A 20,299-nucleotide genomic window follows, 5' to 3' on the forward strand; every position below is an offset into this window, starting at 1 on the left:
TGTTTAATCTATAAAATCACTACTGTGCTTTAAATCATTTTATTTCACGAGTTCACACTTACAAATAAGTCAGATAGAATAAATGGTATGCATATTTGGCGTGCTGTCCGAGGAGAGGCCCGAATACCCTACTTCCCCTGTGTTCCTGTGGAAGGAACAAGCCAAAAGTGAGGAGTCGGAGTTGTGGAGGGATGCTGAAAAACTGTTGAGGAATGTAGGTGGGTCGACTGAGAGAATATATATATATATATATATATATATATATATATATATATATATATATATATATATATATATATAGCAGCTTCAACTCGAGCTGAGATACACCCCCCAGTGAGACTACTAATGCTCAGATGATGAGTATGGTAGCAAGATGCCTGAATTATGTTGGTGGAGTTGGGGAGGTGGAGGGATGCTAAAACAGCTGATGCCAGAGCAAGGTGAGCGGCTGCTTATATACTCCGGCAGTTAACTGAAAGATTAGATGGGTTCACTCCTCCCGAAATTACGTTGTGAACTTCACTAAAAGTTTTTAGAGTGCTCACTTATTGCCTCTGTGTGTGGTTTACCAGCTGCACTGTGGCACATAAAAGAGATCTTCAGAAGGATCAGGACTGCAGAGAAAATGATCGGGTGTCCTCTCCTAACTTTAGAGGACCTACACAGTTCACGCTGGCTCAAGAGAGCTCACAGCATCATAAAGACACATCTCATCCAGGTCGCTTTCTGTTCAGTCTGCTACCGTCAAGCAGAGGTAACCATCAGAACAAGGACAAATCTTTCAAAAACAGTTTTATCCAATAGATGCACAAGCTCTAAATGCTACGTAACATAAATGCTTATGTTATGTGTGAAATGAGGGATTTGTGCTGTCAAATTCAGCATATTTCCATTTACATTGCACTTTTTTTCTATTGTACATTATATTTGTTTGCACTATTTACATTTACATTCTGTACCATTTGATTACATTAGTTTATATTTTTTCAAATGGGTGTGTATGTGTGCACTTTTTCGAATAACAGACTAAATATCGTTGTATAACTATACAATGACAATAAACATTCAATTCAATTTGAATGACAGAAGAGAGAAAGATAAAACTGCAGTCAAGTGCATTTCATTATGAAACACATGTAGTTTCTTCTGTTGGTCACTGCTGTTTTTGATGAATGTAGCAGATTATCCATATAGACAGTGTATATACTATATACTGGATAATATTAACTATTAGGTGAACCTGAGCTTCTTTTACATGTGTTTTATTCTGTCTTTTAGATCGAAGCTTCTACTTAATGACTCACAAATGTAGCTGGATGTAAATTGTGTGTTTTTTCTGTTTTCACTCATGATGGAGAGAAACAGACGAGTTTTACTGACCTGCAGATTCTCACGAGACAAACCACAATCATGAACTGAGTTTAAATGATTTAATTAACAATTTTCATTTTAATATTCTGCAGTATCATTTGAAATTATAAATGAGATGCTTTAAAACAATTGTTTTTATATTTTTGTGCAATTTTAACATTAGTATATGTCTATACATTTGATTTCATGTATCAATTCTTAGATTATTGTTATTAAACTGACATTCATTTAACTGGAATGGAGGAAACATGATTTTTTTCCCCCATATATGAAGTAAGTGAGAATATTAAAGCAGTTTCTGGATGAAGTGATTGGCTGAACTCCAGTGATCGTCACTCTTTCAGAGTTTCTCTTCCTCATATATGAGTCTCTCAGTCTCTCTTATTCTCTTCATCTCTCCACTAAACTCAAACTGCTTCACAGGGAAGATGCTGATCATTTTCTACTTCACTCTCCTCACTCTTCTGTCATGTAAGTTATTTCACTACAAACATGTTGTTCTCTCAGAGGTGTCAAAGTTGATGAAATTAATTGTATTGATTATAATTTTTCAGGTGTCAGATCTGTGAAAGTGTTCACACAGAAACCCTCTGTGCTGACAGAACAAAAAGGCAAATCTGTGACTATGGATTGTAACGTTGAAAAGGATGAGAGTCAATATGTCAGCTGGTATAAACAGAGTCCAAATGAAGCTCCTCAGTTTGTGTTGAGATTCTATCATTCACACAGCTCTCCTGACAAATATGGAGATGGTTTTACATCCAGCCGCTTCACATCTAGAGCTCAGTCAAAGATTGACTATAGACTGATCATCAGTAATGTGGATGTTGGTGATTCTGCAGTGTATTACTGTGGCACATGGGACAGCTCTGCTAGTGAGTACGTATCACAGTGATTCACACCATGACAAAAACCTCCTCACTGCTCACATTCACTTCTGCTTTTACACACGTCTCACTTGATCTTGAATTCAATATACAATTTGGCCGGTTTTTACAGTTTACAGTTACATTAGTATATTTATATCAATTAAATCAAGTTTATTTAACAGTGAGGAAAATTTAACATACAATTTGAACATTAAAATTAATATTTTTTTATGAATTATCTATTTTCTATATTATATATTAAGACATTATACAGTATATATCTGAAAAAATAAAAGATGTGCACTAGTGACAGATGAATATAGTGAACTGTGACTGTGCTTCCCTAACACACTTTTATCATATCATTCTCATATCATTTAATTTCATTCATGAGAAGCTTATTATTATAGACCTTTAAAAAAGCCCTAAACCACATTCAAATATCACAGTGACTCATTTAAAAATATATAAACATGTATTAGAAATATTATATAAACCACTGACTAACACTATATTCCAAAGAAAAATTCTTAATTTCTTTTTTCGAATAATTTTTAAGTTGTTGTATTACAGTTTCTCTCAGTCGATTGGACACATTTCTCTAAACTCAGTTCATTGCTCTAAACACACTCTTATCTTATAGCCAAACAGTTCATGAAGCTCTGTATTTTATTATTAGTAAATACTATCATCAAAACTACAGGTGTGTTCTCTATTGATTTCATAACATATTCAGCTGTAGACACACAAATATACTAATGAAAATGCATTTTATGATGAAGTTCTTAATGAGGAGTTTTGATATATGTTTTTTCCTCTACCCCCCAAAATTATACACAATACACAAATGTTTGCTGTTGTTCAGTACTGCGATCACTCAACTTTATTGATCACGGCTCTGATTTACATCTGGACAGAGAATTTCACACAGAATATATTCTAATCGTGCATTATTATGACCGCCGCTAGCGTAGCTAGCGAAAGCGGTCATATAGGGATTGTCAAAGTTTTTTTTTTTTTTTTCCGTCATCTACTGAATTTTTCGTCAATGATACAGGGACACCGAAACACCGGGGAACATGAAATTTGGTGGGCATGTAGCCCCACTAGACTTTTACGGAAAGATTTCGTTTGGTCCCCGGGGGCCACTCACCCTCCACCCCCCCCCCACCCCCGCGCTGGGCCCCCCCAAACCCAAAAAATGCAGTTTTTCCTAAATAACTACCTGAACCGTGGCACCGAGGATGAAGACATTTTTATGGTATGTTGGTCTTAAGGGCCCACATCAACCTAGCCCATAATCACTCATTTGTGATTTGCGCCCCTTCCGATAAAAAATGAAAATGCAATATTATTCTGCTTTAATCGCCCCTATCTTCAGTTGAGATGTTCAGAACTGCACCATATTTCATGTGTATGATTAACTTGACATCCTCTGGGGGTATGCTAAGTTTTGTAGAATTTCATCCATGGGGGGGTATAAAATAAATTCATTTATGTGCACATTTAGTGATTGTACACTCATCGGCCTGTAGATGGTGCTGTTGAGCGAAGGGTTGCTGGTTTAGGATGATACTGTCACACACACACATGCAGGAATACAAACAAACGCAAGCATGCACACACACTGACATCCACACGCACAGACACACACCCATACACACACATACAAACACACACGCGCACAGTCGCACACACATGTACGCACGCATACATGCACGCACAGACACACACACACACACACACACACACTATGAATACATTTTATCAGCGTTATGGACATAACATGAAATACACACACTTTACAAGTGTCCTACAAACTCTGGGAATTATTAAACAAACTGCCGATGTAGCATGAAAAAGACTTGCTTGAACACAATAAGTGTGTTTTTGAAACTCATTTTTGTAATACATTATGTAGGGAAAACCACTGTTATGGATGTGACGTTTTCACATTATGGATGTTAAGTGTCTAAACTAATGACTTTTGATATAAAACTTAAATAGTAATGGCAAATAATTACAAAACTCTAAATTACCCATGATCCACAGGAATACTCCAGACAGTCTTTTAAAATATACAACTTATATACATAAACACGTAATACAGCCAAATTGCTCCACGTCATTTATTTTTGTGGAAAGCCAGTGCAGGCCTGAGCGGCGGTCATATTTTGTACCGCCATGCGGTACATCTAGTTATTATCCTTGTTTCTTCTGCCTCAACATCTTCACAGGACTCTTCTGTTGTGGTTGATGGTGTTGTTTAAAAATGACTTGCTCTTATTCCATTGAAAACACACTTGGTCTTCCTCAATGTTCTTGAACTTAAATTCTGAATAATGTTTGTACATTTACAGAACTTTCCCCTCTGAGTCTTTCTCAAAACTACAAATGTACACTATCTAGTGTAGTAAAACACTCATAGAAGTGGAATGTCTGAGTGTAACACTTTGGATCTGTTTCAGCTTTTCTCAAGAAGATTTATTTATTACATGGTCAATTAGGATGATTTTCCATTTCATGTGAAAGTCTGTACCTTCTACGTCTCTTCACTCCTCTTTCATCCCTTCCTTTTGTCTTTGTACAATTTCTCCTCTTATTCTTTCCACTTCACCAATGTCCTCCACTTCACCCATCTCTTCTCCCTCTCCTTTTCTTAAACTCTCTCCTCCTCTCCTCTTCATCTCTTTCTACCTTTTCCTCTCCCATTCCTCAACTCTCTTCCACCTCTTTCTTTCCTCTTCTCATGCTTATTCTTCTTTTTTTTTATTTGCATAACAACGTTTGTTACTTCTGAAAATAGTTTTTATCGTAAAAGTAAAACTACAACTGTACAATACTCATAAATATAGAAGTGGAATGTTATATAAACATTTTGTTTCAGCTTCTCTCAAGAAGAATCCATGATTTATTACATGGTCAATTAGGATGATTTTCCATTTCATGTGAAAGTCTGTACCTTCTACGTCTCTTCACTCCTCTTTCATCCCTTCCTTTTGTCTTTGTACAATTTCTCCTCTTATTCGTTCCACTACACCAATGTCCTCCACTTCACCCATCTCTTCTCCCTCTCCTTTTCTTAAACTCTCTCCTCCTCTCCTCTTCATCTCTTTCTACCTGTTTCACTCTTCCTCTCCCATTCCTCAATCTCTGTGTTAATTGTTTTGAGAACAGTGATCTGAGTTTGCAGAAATGTGTCAAATCGATTGAGAAAAACTTTAACACATTTTCCTCAGTATGACGTGAGAAGCTCATGTGTAGTTTGTCAGATGTGGGTGTGTCTATTGTACGAGGTGGGCGTGTCTTTCAGCGGCTCCTCCCTCTCAGAGATCTTGACTGTCTTAAAGTTTCTCTCTCTGATCATCTCAGCATTATTCTACAGCACTGCTCATCTTTACACGTCACACGGACCAAATCACAAGATGATCACGATATTCTGTGCTTTCTTTACTCTTCTGACCTGTAAGTTTTCATCATTTCTGATGTCAGATTTAAAGTGTTTTGACTCACAATCTCATATAAAGGATGTGTTTTTTCTGCAGGTGTCAGTGGAGTGACTGTAGTGACTCAGAGTCCATTAATCACAGTCAATAAAGGAGAAACAGCTAAACTGGACTGTAATCTGGGGACAGTAACTGATTCTCCTGCTAGATGGTACAAACAGACTCCAGGAGGAGTTCCTCAATATGTGTTAAGATTTAAACATGACTGGAGCTCAGTTGAATATGGATCTGGTTTCTCTGCTCCTAAATTCACATCAACACATTCATCTAAATCAGATTATAGTCTGATCATCAATAATGTGGATGTTGGTGATTCTGCAGTGTATTACTGTCAGACATGGGACGACTCTGTTAAAGAGGTCGTATCACAGTGATTCACAGCATGACAAAATCCTCCTCACTGCTCACATTCACTTCTGCTTCTAGACAACAGATGATAAGAGCACTACTTCACTACTTCATCCATGATGATTAATCTAATTTACTAACTAAAACTTTACTTTTCTGTCCTGTAAGTAATTATTTTAGAAAAATATGTTTATCAGCATATATAAGTGAAGTTATTAATGTAATTTCGGGAGGAGTACGCCCATCTAATCTTCTAATTAATACCAAGGTATACAACGAGCCTGTCCTCTCTGAGCCCCTCTATAGCGGACAGCAAGCCAAATCCGTTTACCACTTTCACTAAGATTATATGGGCACAAACTCGTGAATGTTGTGTATTCCAGGTCTTCTGAAGCTACAGCAGTTTCTCATCTCTGGTCCTCAGGTGTAAAGACACACTTTCTTGAAGTGACCATAGCATGTTCCCTTCACTAACAGACTTACAGTATGTGATGGATTCAGTTGTTCACTTTCGTTTGAAACACCTGACAAACGGCATCTCCTTCCCAAAGTGAATTCACTCAGTGTTCACAACAGATTACTCTCATCTTTCACTGCAAATAATCATGGGAATCCCATCTACAAATGAACAATAATAACAAAGCAAAAAATGAATGACAGCAATTGGTGAAAAAAGATGACACACAAACACTTTATCTTGTGTCTTAAAGCTAGAAATTCCTCATGCTAAAAAAACTGCATAAAAACAGCTTCTTATGAACTTGTTTCTTGACATCACGACACTTAATCACTTGAAGAGCTTTAATGAAGAGAGTTGTGGTTGACTTTGAATTTAGCGCAGAACACAGCATTGTTTTGGGTGTTCGACAAGTTCCATCGCAACATGTCATAAAATATTTTCTTTTTTCTTTTCTTTGTATCTTTAGGTCCAGTGTTAAAAATGACTGTGTGAATGCTGAGCGAATCAGGACTATGTGTAGCCCGGTGTGAGTGTATTAATGACAACACCGGACACAGGAATTAAAATTATTGAAGGGGTTATTTTATTCCAGACTGCACTTGAAACAGCGCAGCGTTAAGTATGCAGTTCTGTAGGATTGTTTGAGTCTCTTGTATTTTTGCTCTTAGTTACCACATTAACAAATCAATCTAACATAGACAAGGATAGTGGACTCTTTCTGGAAAACAAATAAACACAGAGGATCAGATAATGCTGCTCATTTGACATAAATCATGCATAAAAATAGAATTAAGTCACATTTCCCAGCAACATTGATGCATTCCAAACATTACAATGAATAATGTTCACTCAATCTCAAATCACAGTGAATTAACACTTGTACATTTCAAAAATCAAATGATTCAAACTTACTGTTTGTTCATCAGCACCCTTATAAGCATGTAAACTCTTGCATAGCCAGAGAGATGAACTCAATTTCCCTCTGTAGAAAGTAATGGACATAATACAACACCGTTTCTTAGCATTTAGAACACATGACAACAGAAAACCGGTAACAGTCTACTAGTTTCAATAAAACACATACATTGTGAGCAATAAACACTCTTTTAGAATGGATCAGTTAAGAACACTCACTCTTTTGCTTCACACTCAGGCCGAAAACACACAGAAGGCCTACAGAGAACTCCTCTCCCCTCTTAAATAAAACCAAAACGACCACCGATCACTTAATGTTCAAATCACATTATGCAAAATAAAACAACATTGATGATAAACTGGCATTGATAATGATTAATCACTTACGCTTTGAGATCTCTTGTCATTTGGATTTCTCCCCCACAGATATGAGTCTCGACAGCAGTTTCACTCACTCCGTGCAATACACAGCCGTGCACAAAACACTCAGAAAGGCTTTCAGGTCACTATATGTAAGGATGGCTGACGCGAAACAGTCGTTCCGAAGCTTTGCGAGATCCCGAAGCGCAGATGTGTCGAAACACTGATCCGAAGCGTGATTCGAAACACCCATGTCACGTGACTATGACCAAACGAAGCCTCGAAGTGTTTCACTAAGTGTTTCATCAGGTGTGGTCCGCCGAATCAGCGTTTGATTGACACGGTCGGGAACAGACCACACAATCGCACATCTGTATAAAAGTGAAATAAACGCATTTTGACCTCGTGGGTTTATGTGAGAGGAGTTTGATTTTGAGATAGCGTATTTTTGGTGATATAGTGACATAGTGCGATTTGATTAGTTATAGGCAATTTAGGCTTACATTTAAATTTACACAACACATTGACTGATAGGCTAGAGACAGACAGAGTAGGCTTAGGCTATACATATAGTGACACATTAATAGATACATAGATATAAATATATATAGACAGCTAGATTAATAGATAGATACATATATAGATAGATTACAGATATAAATACATATATTATAGATAGATACATATATAGATAGATTATAGATACATATATAAATACATATGTTATAGATAGATACATATATAGATACATAGATTATAGATACATATCTATACATAGATAGATTCATATAGATAGATAGATAGATTTGGATAGATAGATAAAATGGAGGCTCCCCAGAAGAGATGCCGTACATCTGTGGTGTGGGAGGCTGGGAGCATTTCCATTTAGAAACCCCAAATAAAGTGAGATGTGTGTATTGTGATCGGCAGCTAGCCTACTGCAACAATACATCATCCATGATGCGCCATTTGAGGAGCACTCATTCTGCCATTTTGCAGGGTGCAGAGGATGGCATTCCCCCTGTACCTAGGCCTGCTACTGACACTGTTGGGCCATCTATATGGAATGTATTGTTTGAAATATAATTATAATTGAAATATAATTACAACCTTTTGGGACACTGTTTAGAAAGTCCATAGCCCAATGCCCTACAACCTAATGTCCCAATCACAGCTGCCAATCATGTTAAAAATAGCTTCAATGTGAATATAATATAATATAATATAATATAATATAATATAATATAATATAATCTTGTGTGAATATACATTTTATAGGTCTACATATGAGTACCCAATATACTGCAGCTGATGCCACAGTGGAAGTGAAAAAAATACAAAAACGATGCGTATTTGCCCAGAACTCATGATCCACTAACTTACTGGAAAGAGAGAGCAGTAATCTTTCCTCATTTGTATGTCCTTGCTAAAAAATATCTTTGTATGCCAGCAACAAGTGTCCCTTGTGAGAGGATTTTTTCAAAGGCTGGAGAAATTATCTGTAAAAAAAGAAGTAGGCTAAGTCCTTCCACAGCAGAGAAATTAATATTTTTGAATAAAAATCTCTAAAAAAGTGAGACATTGTGGCTTGATTTATTTTATTAATATTCATTTTTCATAACCAAAATAACATTATGCACAGTGAGGAGCCTATAGGTTACAAGCTTCACATATTAGAAAATTATAATAATAAAAAAACAACACATTTTTTTAATGGCTCGTCAAGGTTGTTTCAGATCAACACCTGCAAGTGACCACTAGGTGTCACCGTTGAGACGGGTGTCGGATTGATTCGAAGCCTCGAAACAATATGGCACATTTGGTTCAACTGTTTCATTGCTTCACGAGGCCTCGATCTGGCCATCACTAACTATATGTGCGTGTTTCGCTTGATTTTTACAGCAGCACCGACTTTAATACCTTAGCTTCAACTCTTCACCGCATGAGCAGCGTCTCAATCACGTTCTATTTCACTGTTACAGACCGCCAGAGACGGTCAAACATAGTGGAAGGAGTCGCGTCTCGCGAGCCATATCGAGAATCTCGTATTGATTTGTCACCTGTGACCCTGACCGATGACGTGTTGGAAGCTATATCCGCTTCATTCGCGTCACGGTCGTTCTCTTTGTCATTCTCGCGAAGAGATCTCGCTCGAGCGTGCACAGCGTTTTTGGTGAGCAACTGCTCCCCGCTACGGCTGTGTCTCGGGAGAAATATTTGGATTATATTGGATTATATTTGGATCGCGTGCATCGGACCATAACGTTATACCCATTGGTTGACCAGGGGTTTGTTTGGACCGATCGCTACTAGCAGTGTTGAGGTGAGTACTCACGTGAACTTAGTGGTTAACCAAGGTTCATTCAGACTGCGTGTAGCATTGTTTATTGCCTAAACAGGGTTTGTTTGGAAACGATCACTACTAACAGTGTTGAGGTGAGTACTCATGTGAACTTAATGGTTAACCAGGGTTCATTCAGACTGCGTGTAGCATTGTTATTGTCTAATGACTGCTATGTGTATGCTCATTGGTTAACCAGGGTGATACATTGACAAGGCTTATCGTAGCAACTGCAAAGCCTTTTTTGTTTTGAGTGGCTGTTGTCTTTCTGCCTGTATTGTGATTATAATCCCATTGGTTGACCAGGGATTTTTTCCAACTACTGGTCTGGAGGTTATGGCAGCTTCATGTTCCATCTGCTCAGGTCCAATGGATCTCATGGATGCTCATATGCAATGTCCCACTTGCCTGGGCATTGATCATCTTCGAGAGGCTTTGGTAGACCCGTGTCCTGAATGTGGTTTGATGTCCTTGGAGATGAGACGACATCGGCTGGCTGAATTAGATCCTGAATTTCAGGGTTCTGCTCCATCAGTTGGGGCAGCGTCACATGTGAGTAGCAAGCGTGTGGCCAGCAAGCGTGTGGCCAGTGGGACTGGAAGGCCTTCGAAGAAGATGAGAACCTCTTCGGAGTCTAGTACGTTGACCCAGCAAGTGGCTGAGCTTGCGAACGCTGTTCAGGGTATTAAGGCCTTATTATCTGTACCCCCTACCCGTCAGAATATGAGTGAGGGGAATATGGGTGTCTTAGCTCCTCCCTTGCCCAGGTGTGAGCCGACGTCCAGCTTTTCCAGAAGAGAATCGGACACCTTATCTATTGCGGCCTCTGACTCCTTAGACCGGGAGGAACAGGATTATTATACGCCCATACAGGAGACCATACCCTCACATTCCGAGTTCCAGCGTTCTCATAGTGATGAGGGTTCTAGCCTTCAGGATGCGCCTTCTTCAGTGGTTTTCTCTCTGCAGGACACACTCAAGATGGCGCTTGCCAAGCGGAATTTGGATCCTCCATGTCCTGGGCCAGGCCAGTCAAACCTCTTGCGTCGCTCAGTTTCCCGTCAAGAGGATTTCCTAATGCCGAGTTGTCCGGACTTCACAGATGTTGTCTCTTCTGCGTTTCGGTCAGCTCCTTTATCCAGACCTGATCGTGTGGCTCGTACACTAGCAGCAATGGCTGAGGCTGAGGAGAAGGGCCTTGGTAACATGCCTCCAGTTGAGCCATGCGTTTCTTCACTGATAGTGTCACCAGATGAGGCTCTTAGACAGAACCTTCGCTGTCCTAACCCAGAGTGTAGACGCACAGATGATCTATTGGTGAAGATTTATAATACTGTCTCAGGCTTGAGTCGTGTGGGGAATTCCATGGCTCATCTTCTGTTGGCACTTCATTCCGCTTTGAGTACTAATCCACCGGATGGTACTGCATCAGAGTTACTTGAGGCCTCCTTACAGGCCTTGGGTTCAATCGCTTTCTCTAGTGGAAAGGCTCTTGGGCTTACAACACAGGCTAGGCGACAGGTTTGGCTGGCACAGTCTAAACTTCCAGAGGTTTGCCGTAACAATCTTCGTCAACTACCACTGGTACCTGGGCATGTTTTTGGTCCAGCCGCCCAAGAAGCTCTTGAGCGCAGAGTTCGTGCAGTGGAATCTCGGTCCCAGCACTTTGAGCGCAGTGTGAGTTATGGACCGCCTTCACATCGAATGCCTGTTCGTCAGGCAAATCCACTCCAGCACAGGCAGGGACAGTCTTACAGCAGGCCTGTACAGCAGGCAACTCGACCTGGGTATGACTCAAGAAGGGAGGCATCCCGTGCTCGTAGACCACCTGCTCGCCCTGTGGCAACTCATCGTCGCCCCCCCAGGGATAAGGGAACCGCTCCTCATCGTCGGTGATGGTCCAGGGTCTGTGATGGGACACTTTTCAACCTCTCAACTACAGCTTTGGAGAGGGATTACAGACAACAAGTGGCTCATCGACACACTCGACAAGGGCTACTGTCTTCAGTTCCGTCACAGACCCCAATTATGTACACACACTCGGCCCACAGTGGTTCGGGACCCTCGTCAAGCTCTTGCTCTATCTCTCGAGGTCCAGAAGCTACTGGAAAAGGGTGCGATAGAGCTAGTAAACCCCCAGGTCCATCCAGAGGGGTTTTATTCAAAGTACTTCCTAGTTCGCAAGAAAGATGGGAGTTTCAGGCCAATCTTGGACCTCAGACGCTTGAACAGGAGTCTCAAACACCTTCCTTTCCGCATGTTGCGTGTCAAGGATGTCCTACAAGTAGTCGAACCCGGCATGTGGTTTACGTCTGTGGATCTGAAGGATGCCTATTTCCATATCCCCATTGCACCTCATCACAGACGGTTTCTTCGGTTCACATTCCAGGACAAGACATACCAATATCGAGTCCTGCCATTTGGCCTCTCCCTCTCTCCCCGCGTGTTCACACGATGTATGCAAGCGGCACTAGAACCTCTACAACGGGAGGGCATGTTGATTCTCCCTTACCTGGACGATTGGCTGCTTTGTGCCAGATCACCTCAGCAAGTGGCCAACAACACACAGTGCCTACTGGAGCATGTTACTGCTCTAGGACTGAGGGTAAACCTAGAAAAAAGCTGCCTTACTCCATGCCAGTCAATATGCTTTCTGGGTTTGCAGCTGGACTCCAGAGTAATGAGGGCTACCCTCACAGCACGCAGGACGCAGGCTATACGGGGAGCCATAGCGAGGTTCCAGGTTCAGCGCAAGCTACCTTATCTCCACTTCCTACGGTTAGCGGGCCTTCTCACGGCAGCCTCATCAGCCATTCACTTGGGGCTTTTACACCTTCGTCCCTTTCAGCGTTGGTTGATAGCCAGACGGTTGTCAGCGGTTCACAACCGTCATGTCCTTGTTTTGGTGACAACCAGTTGTTCTGTCTCCCTGAGGCTTTGGAGACGGGAACAATTTCTACAAGGGGGTGTACCGATGGGACCACCCCCATCACGCAGAGAAGTGGTGACAACAGATGCCTCTCTCTCCGGATGGGGAGGGCTGTGGCAACACCGGGGTGTTCAAGGGAGCTGGACCTTGCAGCAGATGTCATCTCACATCAACATCCTGGAGCTGCGGGCAGTGCTTTTCACCCTAAGGCACTTCAGACAGGAGTTGTCAGGGAAGCACATCCTGGTGCGGACCGACAATACCACAGTGGTGTTTTTAATCAATCACCAAGGGGGCACGAGGTCTCTACCCTGCCTTCGTCTTTCACGAGTGCTGCTGTTGTGGGCAGACCAGCACTTCCTGTCGATCAGGGCAGCACACATTCCCGGTCACTGCAACAATGTGGCAGACTCACTCTCTCGATCGGGTCCGAAGCCAGGGGACTGGTGTCTGCACAAGGCGGTAGTTCAGTCAATTTGGGGACTTTATGGGACCGCAGCAGTCGACCTCTTTGCCAGCAGAGAGACGACACATTGTCCGCTCTGGTTCACAGAACAGGAGGAGCAGGGATCACTAGGTCAGGATGCCCTGGCACACAACTGGCCGGACCTCCTCCTCTATGCCTTTCCTCCAATTCCACTTCTTTGGCCTGTGCTGAGGCGTGTGCAGAAGAGACAACACAGGCTTATTCTAGTGGCACCCTGCTGGCCAGCAAGACCATGGTTCAGTCTGCTGCTGACCCTTACGACCGGTCCACCACAACCATTGCCAGTTCGGAGGGACCTACTATCACAGATGAACGGGGAGCTTTGGCACCCCTCACCGAACAAATTGAACCTATGTGTATGGCCCCTGGGGTTGAGCAGGAGCTCTCACAGTGCTCCGCAGATGTGAGAAACACTGTCATGAATGCAAGAGCCCCATCAACACGTCGCACTTATGCCAGTAAATGGAAGATTTTTGTTTCATGGTGTACAGATCGGTCTGTCAACCCAGTCACTTGTTCCATCAGTTCAGTGTTGGAGTTCTTACAGCATTTATTAGACACTGGGCGGTCCCCAGCAACTCTAAGGGTATTTGTGGCAGCCTTGTCAGCACATCGGAATCCTTTGGGGGGGATATCGATTGGTGCAGAGAAATTGGTGGCGGCTTTCCTTAAGGGAGCAGTACGTCTTAATCCACCGGCACGGATAATGCATACTCAGTGGGATCTTCAAATGGTGCTTAACAGCCTGCGTTTACCGCCTTATGAACCACTTGAACAAGCTGATATTAAGAGTCTCTCGATGAAGACTGCTTTTCTCTTGGCTATAACATCAACTAGAAGAGTAGGTGAGCTTCATGCCCTCTCAGTGAGTCCACAATGCCTTAGATGGGGGCCCGAGTACAATCAGGCTACACTCTGGCCGAATCCAGCTTTCCGACCTAAGGTGTTGTCTGATCGCTTTGTGAATCAACCCATTCAGCTTGCAGCGTTTAATCAGGAGGCTTCCCAGACAGCTGTGTGTCCAGTGAGAGCATTGCGACAGTATGTGTTGAAAACTGCTTCGTGGCGCACTACTGATCAGCTGTTTGTCCGTTTTGATGCCTGTCAGAGAGGCTCACCCTTGTCGAAGCAAAGGTTGTCTCATTGGGTGGTGGATACCATTGTACAGGCATATGAGTCGGCTGGTCAGACAGTTCCAACGTCTATTAAATGCCATTCAACTCGGTCAGTTGCTACTTCCTGGGCAGCTCTACGTGGGGTGCCCCTTTCCGAAATATGTGCAGCAGCTACATGGACGTCACCTTGCACGTTCATAAGATTCTACAGGATCAATGTGGCCCCTATTCCTTTGATCAGTTCTGCTGTGTTAGTGGACAGTATCTAGGTGGGTGGCCCTCGTGACTTGGTTGTATTCGTCTTCCACTATGTTTGACCGTCTCTGGCGGTCTGTAACAGTGAAATAGAACGCCGGTTACTGGTGTAACCTTGGTTCTATGAATAGTGGAAGACCGCCAGAGTCTCTGGTCACTCGGACTGAGAGAATGACTTCAGAGAACGGCCGTGACGCGAATGAAGCGGATATAGCTTCCAACACGTCATCGGTCAGGGTCACAGGTGACAAATCAATACGAGATTCTCGATATGGCTCGCGAGACGTGACTCCTTCCACTATGTTTGACCGTCTCTGGCGGTCTTCCACTATTCATAGAACCAAGGTTACACCAGTAACCGGCGTTGTGTACCCGCGCTTCTCACAGGCAACTCTCGCGACACTTCCAGAGCATCACTCAGTGTCATGTTTCTTAAAGGGCTAGCGTATTATTACATCAATGAGTGAGAAAACCCTGAAACATGCTATAGTGTAATTTACCTCAACTCAGAGCATTGATTAATCAGTACAGGGATTATTTTTGTAACTTTTTGCCCTGGTTACACTGTATTGTTTTCTTTTTTTCTGTCCGGACCAAAAGAATCAGGAGAGCCGAACTACAAGTGTGAACACACTGAGACAACAGCAGATTCACTGCAGTCACTGACACCTCAGAATAACAACAGCCATATGACATTGTGTTTCAAAGCACTTTAATACACAGCCGTCAAATACAGCAAATATGAAGACTAAAACAGCAACATAAATGTGTTTGTGCTTGAATCTGAAACATTTCTCCATGAAATAAATGTGTAAAGGACACAGTCAGCCGAGGTTGAGTGAGTGTTTCACTTCTGTTTGTGTCTCTTCACAGACTGAGGAGGTTTTTGTACGACTGAACATATGAAATGTGTCACTGGTATTCGGACAAGGAACAAAACTCATTGTGACTGGTAAGTGATCTTTACACTTTATTTTCATTTTTTAAATCTAGTCACTGTATTAAATATAGTCTAAACTTCATTATAGAAATATAAACTCATTATTGTAGTTAATGTAGTTAAATGTGTGAATTCAGTCAGAGACAGTTTTATCAGCACCTCCAGTAAACAGTCCTGAAATACTGACAAGACTTTCACTGCAGCTTTAACTCTCATCTGTGGTTTTATCTGGTTGTACTTTTTATTCAGTTAAGAATAATAATAATAATAATTATTATTATTATTATAGAACAGACTTGTTCATGTTGTGATTTAAGGACAAGCATTTTCTTTGTGTTTAATTTGATGCATTTTTAAAAATCCTCATTGAACTAATAATGTACAGTATCTGTGAAACAACACATGAGAAGTTGACCAGCGGTGTGACGTGCTGTATTACATCTAAAACTGTTTTGCTAAATGCTTTTTTAATAATTATTATACATGAAGCTTTTATGAACTAGTGTATTACTCAATTTGTACCTTTATGTCACACATTAGGACAGTTGAAAATGAGCTAGTGAAGGCATGAAGATGATTAAAAATGGTAGAAAATATAGTGTCAGCATCTAAAATATACACTGTGTGACAAATATATTCACATTTCAACCTAAAATCTTGATGTAGAAAATAACAATCCAACAAACTACCCACATACATGCACTATTTGACTTTTGTGTTTAAAGTCAATAAAGACATTGAGAGGCATGTTTTAAACATATATAATTATGATATTATTTATTTATTAAATAATTTGACATGTTGATGTGTGAAATTTTCGAAGTTTAGAGTTCAATATGTCAGATGTGTGTCCATGTTAAAGGGACACTATGCAAGTCTGAGTGTTTTTTCTCTATGAGCTCCCCCTAGTGTCTGGTAGTATAATGCTTTCAAACACTCTGTCGTAAAAACGAACTGTTGTCCCTCCCCCCTTGCCACGAGCAACCCAGCTGATCAGCTGTCAACCTAGCTGAGCAGAGGAACCGGCTATTTCAAAACCAGTTATGTCTACCGAGGCAAGTAAAGCAATACTTTCTTTCCAACTGATGGCGATTTTTTTATTTATTGTGTTGTCATGCATACTAGTATTTTTACCGGGAACGAACGATATGAACGAGGCGAACTACTGCTTTCGTGTTTGTTTGTTTGTTTGTTTTTGGGAGAATGGGCATGAGCATAAAAAAAAAATATATATCGGAGGCTAATATTTGTCTAAAGTTATATTAGCAAGGTCTATAAGTTCATCTGGTAGAATGATGGTTTACCTTTGCTTGTCTAAGAAAACATCAGAACGTTTTTTCTAGCTCGATCATGATATGTGCAACATTTTGCGCGTCTGATATTGCCTACTATCAGACGCGTTGACTTAGTGACATAAAATAAAAGTGTAAGTTACACAAATAAAACCGACAGAGGAACGGCCAAACAACTACAGAAATCAAACGTGTTTGCTATGACAATGCTAACATCAAAGTTATAGTATCTAGCGTACTAGTAAGCCCCTAACAGACAGCGATCATAATAAAAACCTTTACAGACAATAGCAAACATCCTGAGGTCGCAATTACTTGAAATTTAAATATTAAACACAGTTTATTCCAAAGATACTTAACTTACAAGTGCAACAGCAGGATCAGCATCCGTTTTGCAGGCTTCTGTTTCTCTCAGTTCTCACCATTCTGAAAAAGCCGGTCCGATATATTTACTCGAGTCTGACTTCTTGCTCGGTCAGTCTCCCGTTTCCTCTTTCGTTGGTCCTCCGACAAAGATTTCCTAGCTTTCTGCTTCTTTTTTACAGGCTCAGCCTCAGCCATAACTCAATCTATCGTTGCCCTTTGCTTATAGCTAGCCCGCCGGTGCTTGAATAGGGGCGTGTACGTGTGCAGTGCCGTCAAGCAATTCGTTACATCGCGAGACCTGATATCACGCGATACTTCCTGACACCGACCCGCGTCCCAAAGTTGCAAGTGAGTTTTTTCCGCTCTCGGGCACCAGGGGGGTGCGAAACCACCACCATTCAACCCGAAATAAGTAATATAACCATTCCACTGACTCCGAAGCTGTTCAGTTAAGGTTAAAAAGTTACCTAGAGCACCTTTAATGGTGATTTGTGTTGATGTTGATGCAGATGTTTGTCCATGTTAATGGTGATTTGTGTTGATGCTGATGCAGATGTTTGTCCATGTTAATGGTGATTTGTGTTGATGTTGATGCAGATGTTTGTCCATGTTAATGGTGATTTGTGTTGATGCTGATGCAGATGTTTGTCCATGTTAATGGTGATTTGTGTTGATGCTGATGCAGATGTTTGTCCATGTTAATGGTGATTTGTGTTGATGTTGATGCAGATGCTGATGTTGCTCCTCCTGTGCTGAACATCCTCCGTCCATCCAGAGAAGATCTGATCAGCTCCAGTAAAGTCACTCTGGTGTGTCTGATCAGTCACATGTCTGTGGCTTTTGCTGATGTGCGCTGGCTTGTGAACGGGAACTCTGTTACTACAGGCGTCTTCACCGGCTCTGCTGAACAGCAGCCTGATCAGAAATTCAAGATGAGCAGTTATTTAACCATTGAGAGCTCAGAGTGGGACAAAGACCAAGATCTGACATGTGAAGCGTCTGTCGCCTCAAAAATCACCAGCACAAGCATCAAGAAATCTCAATGCAGCGACTAAACTCAGAGGATCTGATGTGTTGTTTGAGGGATTATGATAGCGAGTGATAATATCTTCTGACGTAGTGTAATAGAAATCATGAATATATATTAAAAATAGTTCAAGAATGTAACTTAGTAGCCTGAACTGTGTCATTTTCTGTGACAATATTCTGGCTTTAATGCTGATGTAAGATGATTTACAACCTGTTTAATAAACCGCATGTTGAACAAACAGTTTTCTTCTTGATTTTTTGTAGAGAAATGAAGCATTTAACCATTCAAAATGTATTAACTACTTCTTTACTAAGTCAGTTTTCACTTCTACGATCAATGGAAGAATGAATAATAAAAGTAGTATCATTGTGTAAATACTCATATAAACCATGTCTTCAGTTTTAAAATATGAAACCTCAGATCTTCAGAGGAAAGAGCAAATTAAACGAGTGTTACTGCTAGTAAATCTCATTTGTTCAGAGCACAGCAGAGATGAATGTCGTCTGAATATGGAGACGATCACATGACTGATTTACATTACATTTACATTTATTCATTTAGCTGACGCTTTTATCCAAAGCGACTTACAATTGCTAATTATGTCAGAGGTCGCACGCCTCTGGAGCAACTAGGGGTTAAGTGTCTTGCTCAGGGACACATTGGTGTCTCACAGTGGATTCGAACCCTGGTCTCTCACACCAAAGGCATGTGTCTTATCCACTGCGCCACACCACCCACTGATAATGAAGAGTGACTCAATGACAAATGAAAAATGACTATTATTTGATACAGTAAAGTTACGATCTAAACTATGAGAAACAAAATGCTCCTGATGGCCTGACATTCGTGTGATACGACATCATGTGAATCTGGATTGTAAAGTTGATGCTGAAGTGTGTCTTCTAGCAGATGCAGTGAGCTGTGGAGATTTTCTTCAGGACAGGAAGTTGATTCTGACACACAGGAAACACCTGCTGTTATAATCAGCTCTATGGAAATCAGCAGTTTCTCTGTCTCTTTTCATCTGTTCATTCAACCAGACAAGAGCATTAACAGCAAATGATCAGGGGATCTTCATCTGTACATGAGCAATAATGAAGGAGCAATAAAATTAATTCAAAATACTGGCAAGAACAAAAACAAAATTAACTTACAGTTAAATAATAGTTAGTTTTAGTTTTTGGTTTTAAATATTTCAGAACATCAGAGACTTTTTCTGATACATCAAACGTTTGCATTTGTTACTTGCATTGTTTTAATGAATAAGAAACTATTATGTAAATCAAGTTTCCTCTCACCAAAAAAAAATGTAATACATAAGTTTAGGTAAATAGTTTAGGTAGGCCTAAATACATTTGTATGTTTCGTGATGATGTTGTCACATGCCAGTACTGTCTTGTGCTGCACATGGGTGTTTTGTTATTTTGGGCCATTTGCTCGTGTCTATTGTCTAGCCCCTCCCATCTTGTTATCTGATTATTAGTTAATTTGTCCCACCTGTCTGTCTCGTTACCCTCCTTTGTTTGTTCCCCTATTTAGCCTCCTTGTGTTTGTAGTCTTGTGCTGGTTCATTGTCCGTGTTTCTTGTTTCCTGGAGTTCCTGAGTTTTTGTGTTTGTACCGTACCTGCATGTCACTAATAAACTAACTCTGCATTTGTATCCTCGACTCTCGTTTACCATTCCGTGACAGATGTGAATGATGATGTTACTGAGA

The 20,299-nt window shown here is 40.9% G+C and overlaps 1 protein-coding gene across 1 annotated transcript; it reads left to right on the plus strand.

Annotated features, from left to right (window-relative positions):
- Window positions 1-384: 384 nt before the first annotated feature.
- LOC307166300 (uncharacterized protein) lies at window positions 385-19,301 on the plus strand (the record flags this gene model as incomplete). Its single annotated transcript, XM_079884569.1, has 8 exons — window positions 385-440; window positions 573-754; window positions 1,747-1,842; window positions 1,926-2,262; window positions 5,554-5,705; window positions 5,786-6,108; window positions 15,875-15,908; window positions 18,284-19,301. 8 exons carry the CDS (start codon window positions 385-387, stop codon window positions 18,607-18,609), a joined length of 1,506 nt encoding a protein of 501 aa, XP_079740695.1. The 3' UTR covers window positions 18,610-19,301.
- Between the last annotated feature and the right edge of the window lie 998 nt (window positions 19,302-20,299).

The sequence above is a fragment of the Squalius cephalus genome, assembly GCF_949319135.1.
Source record: "Squalius cephalus genome assembly, chromosome: 1".
Taxonomy (NCBI): Eukaryota; Metazoa; Chordata; class Actinopteri; order Cypriniformes; family Leuciscidae; genus Squalius; species Squalius cephalus.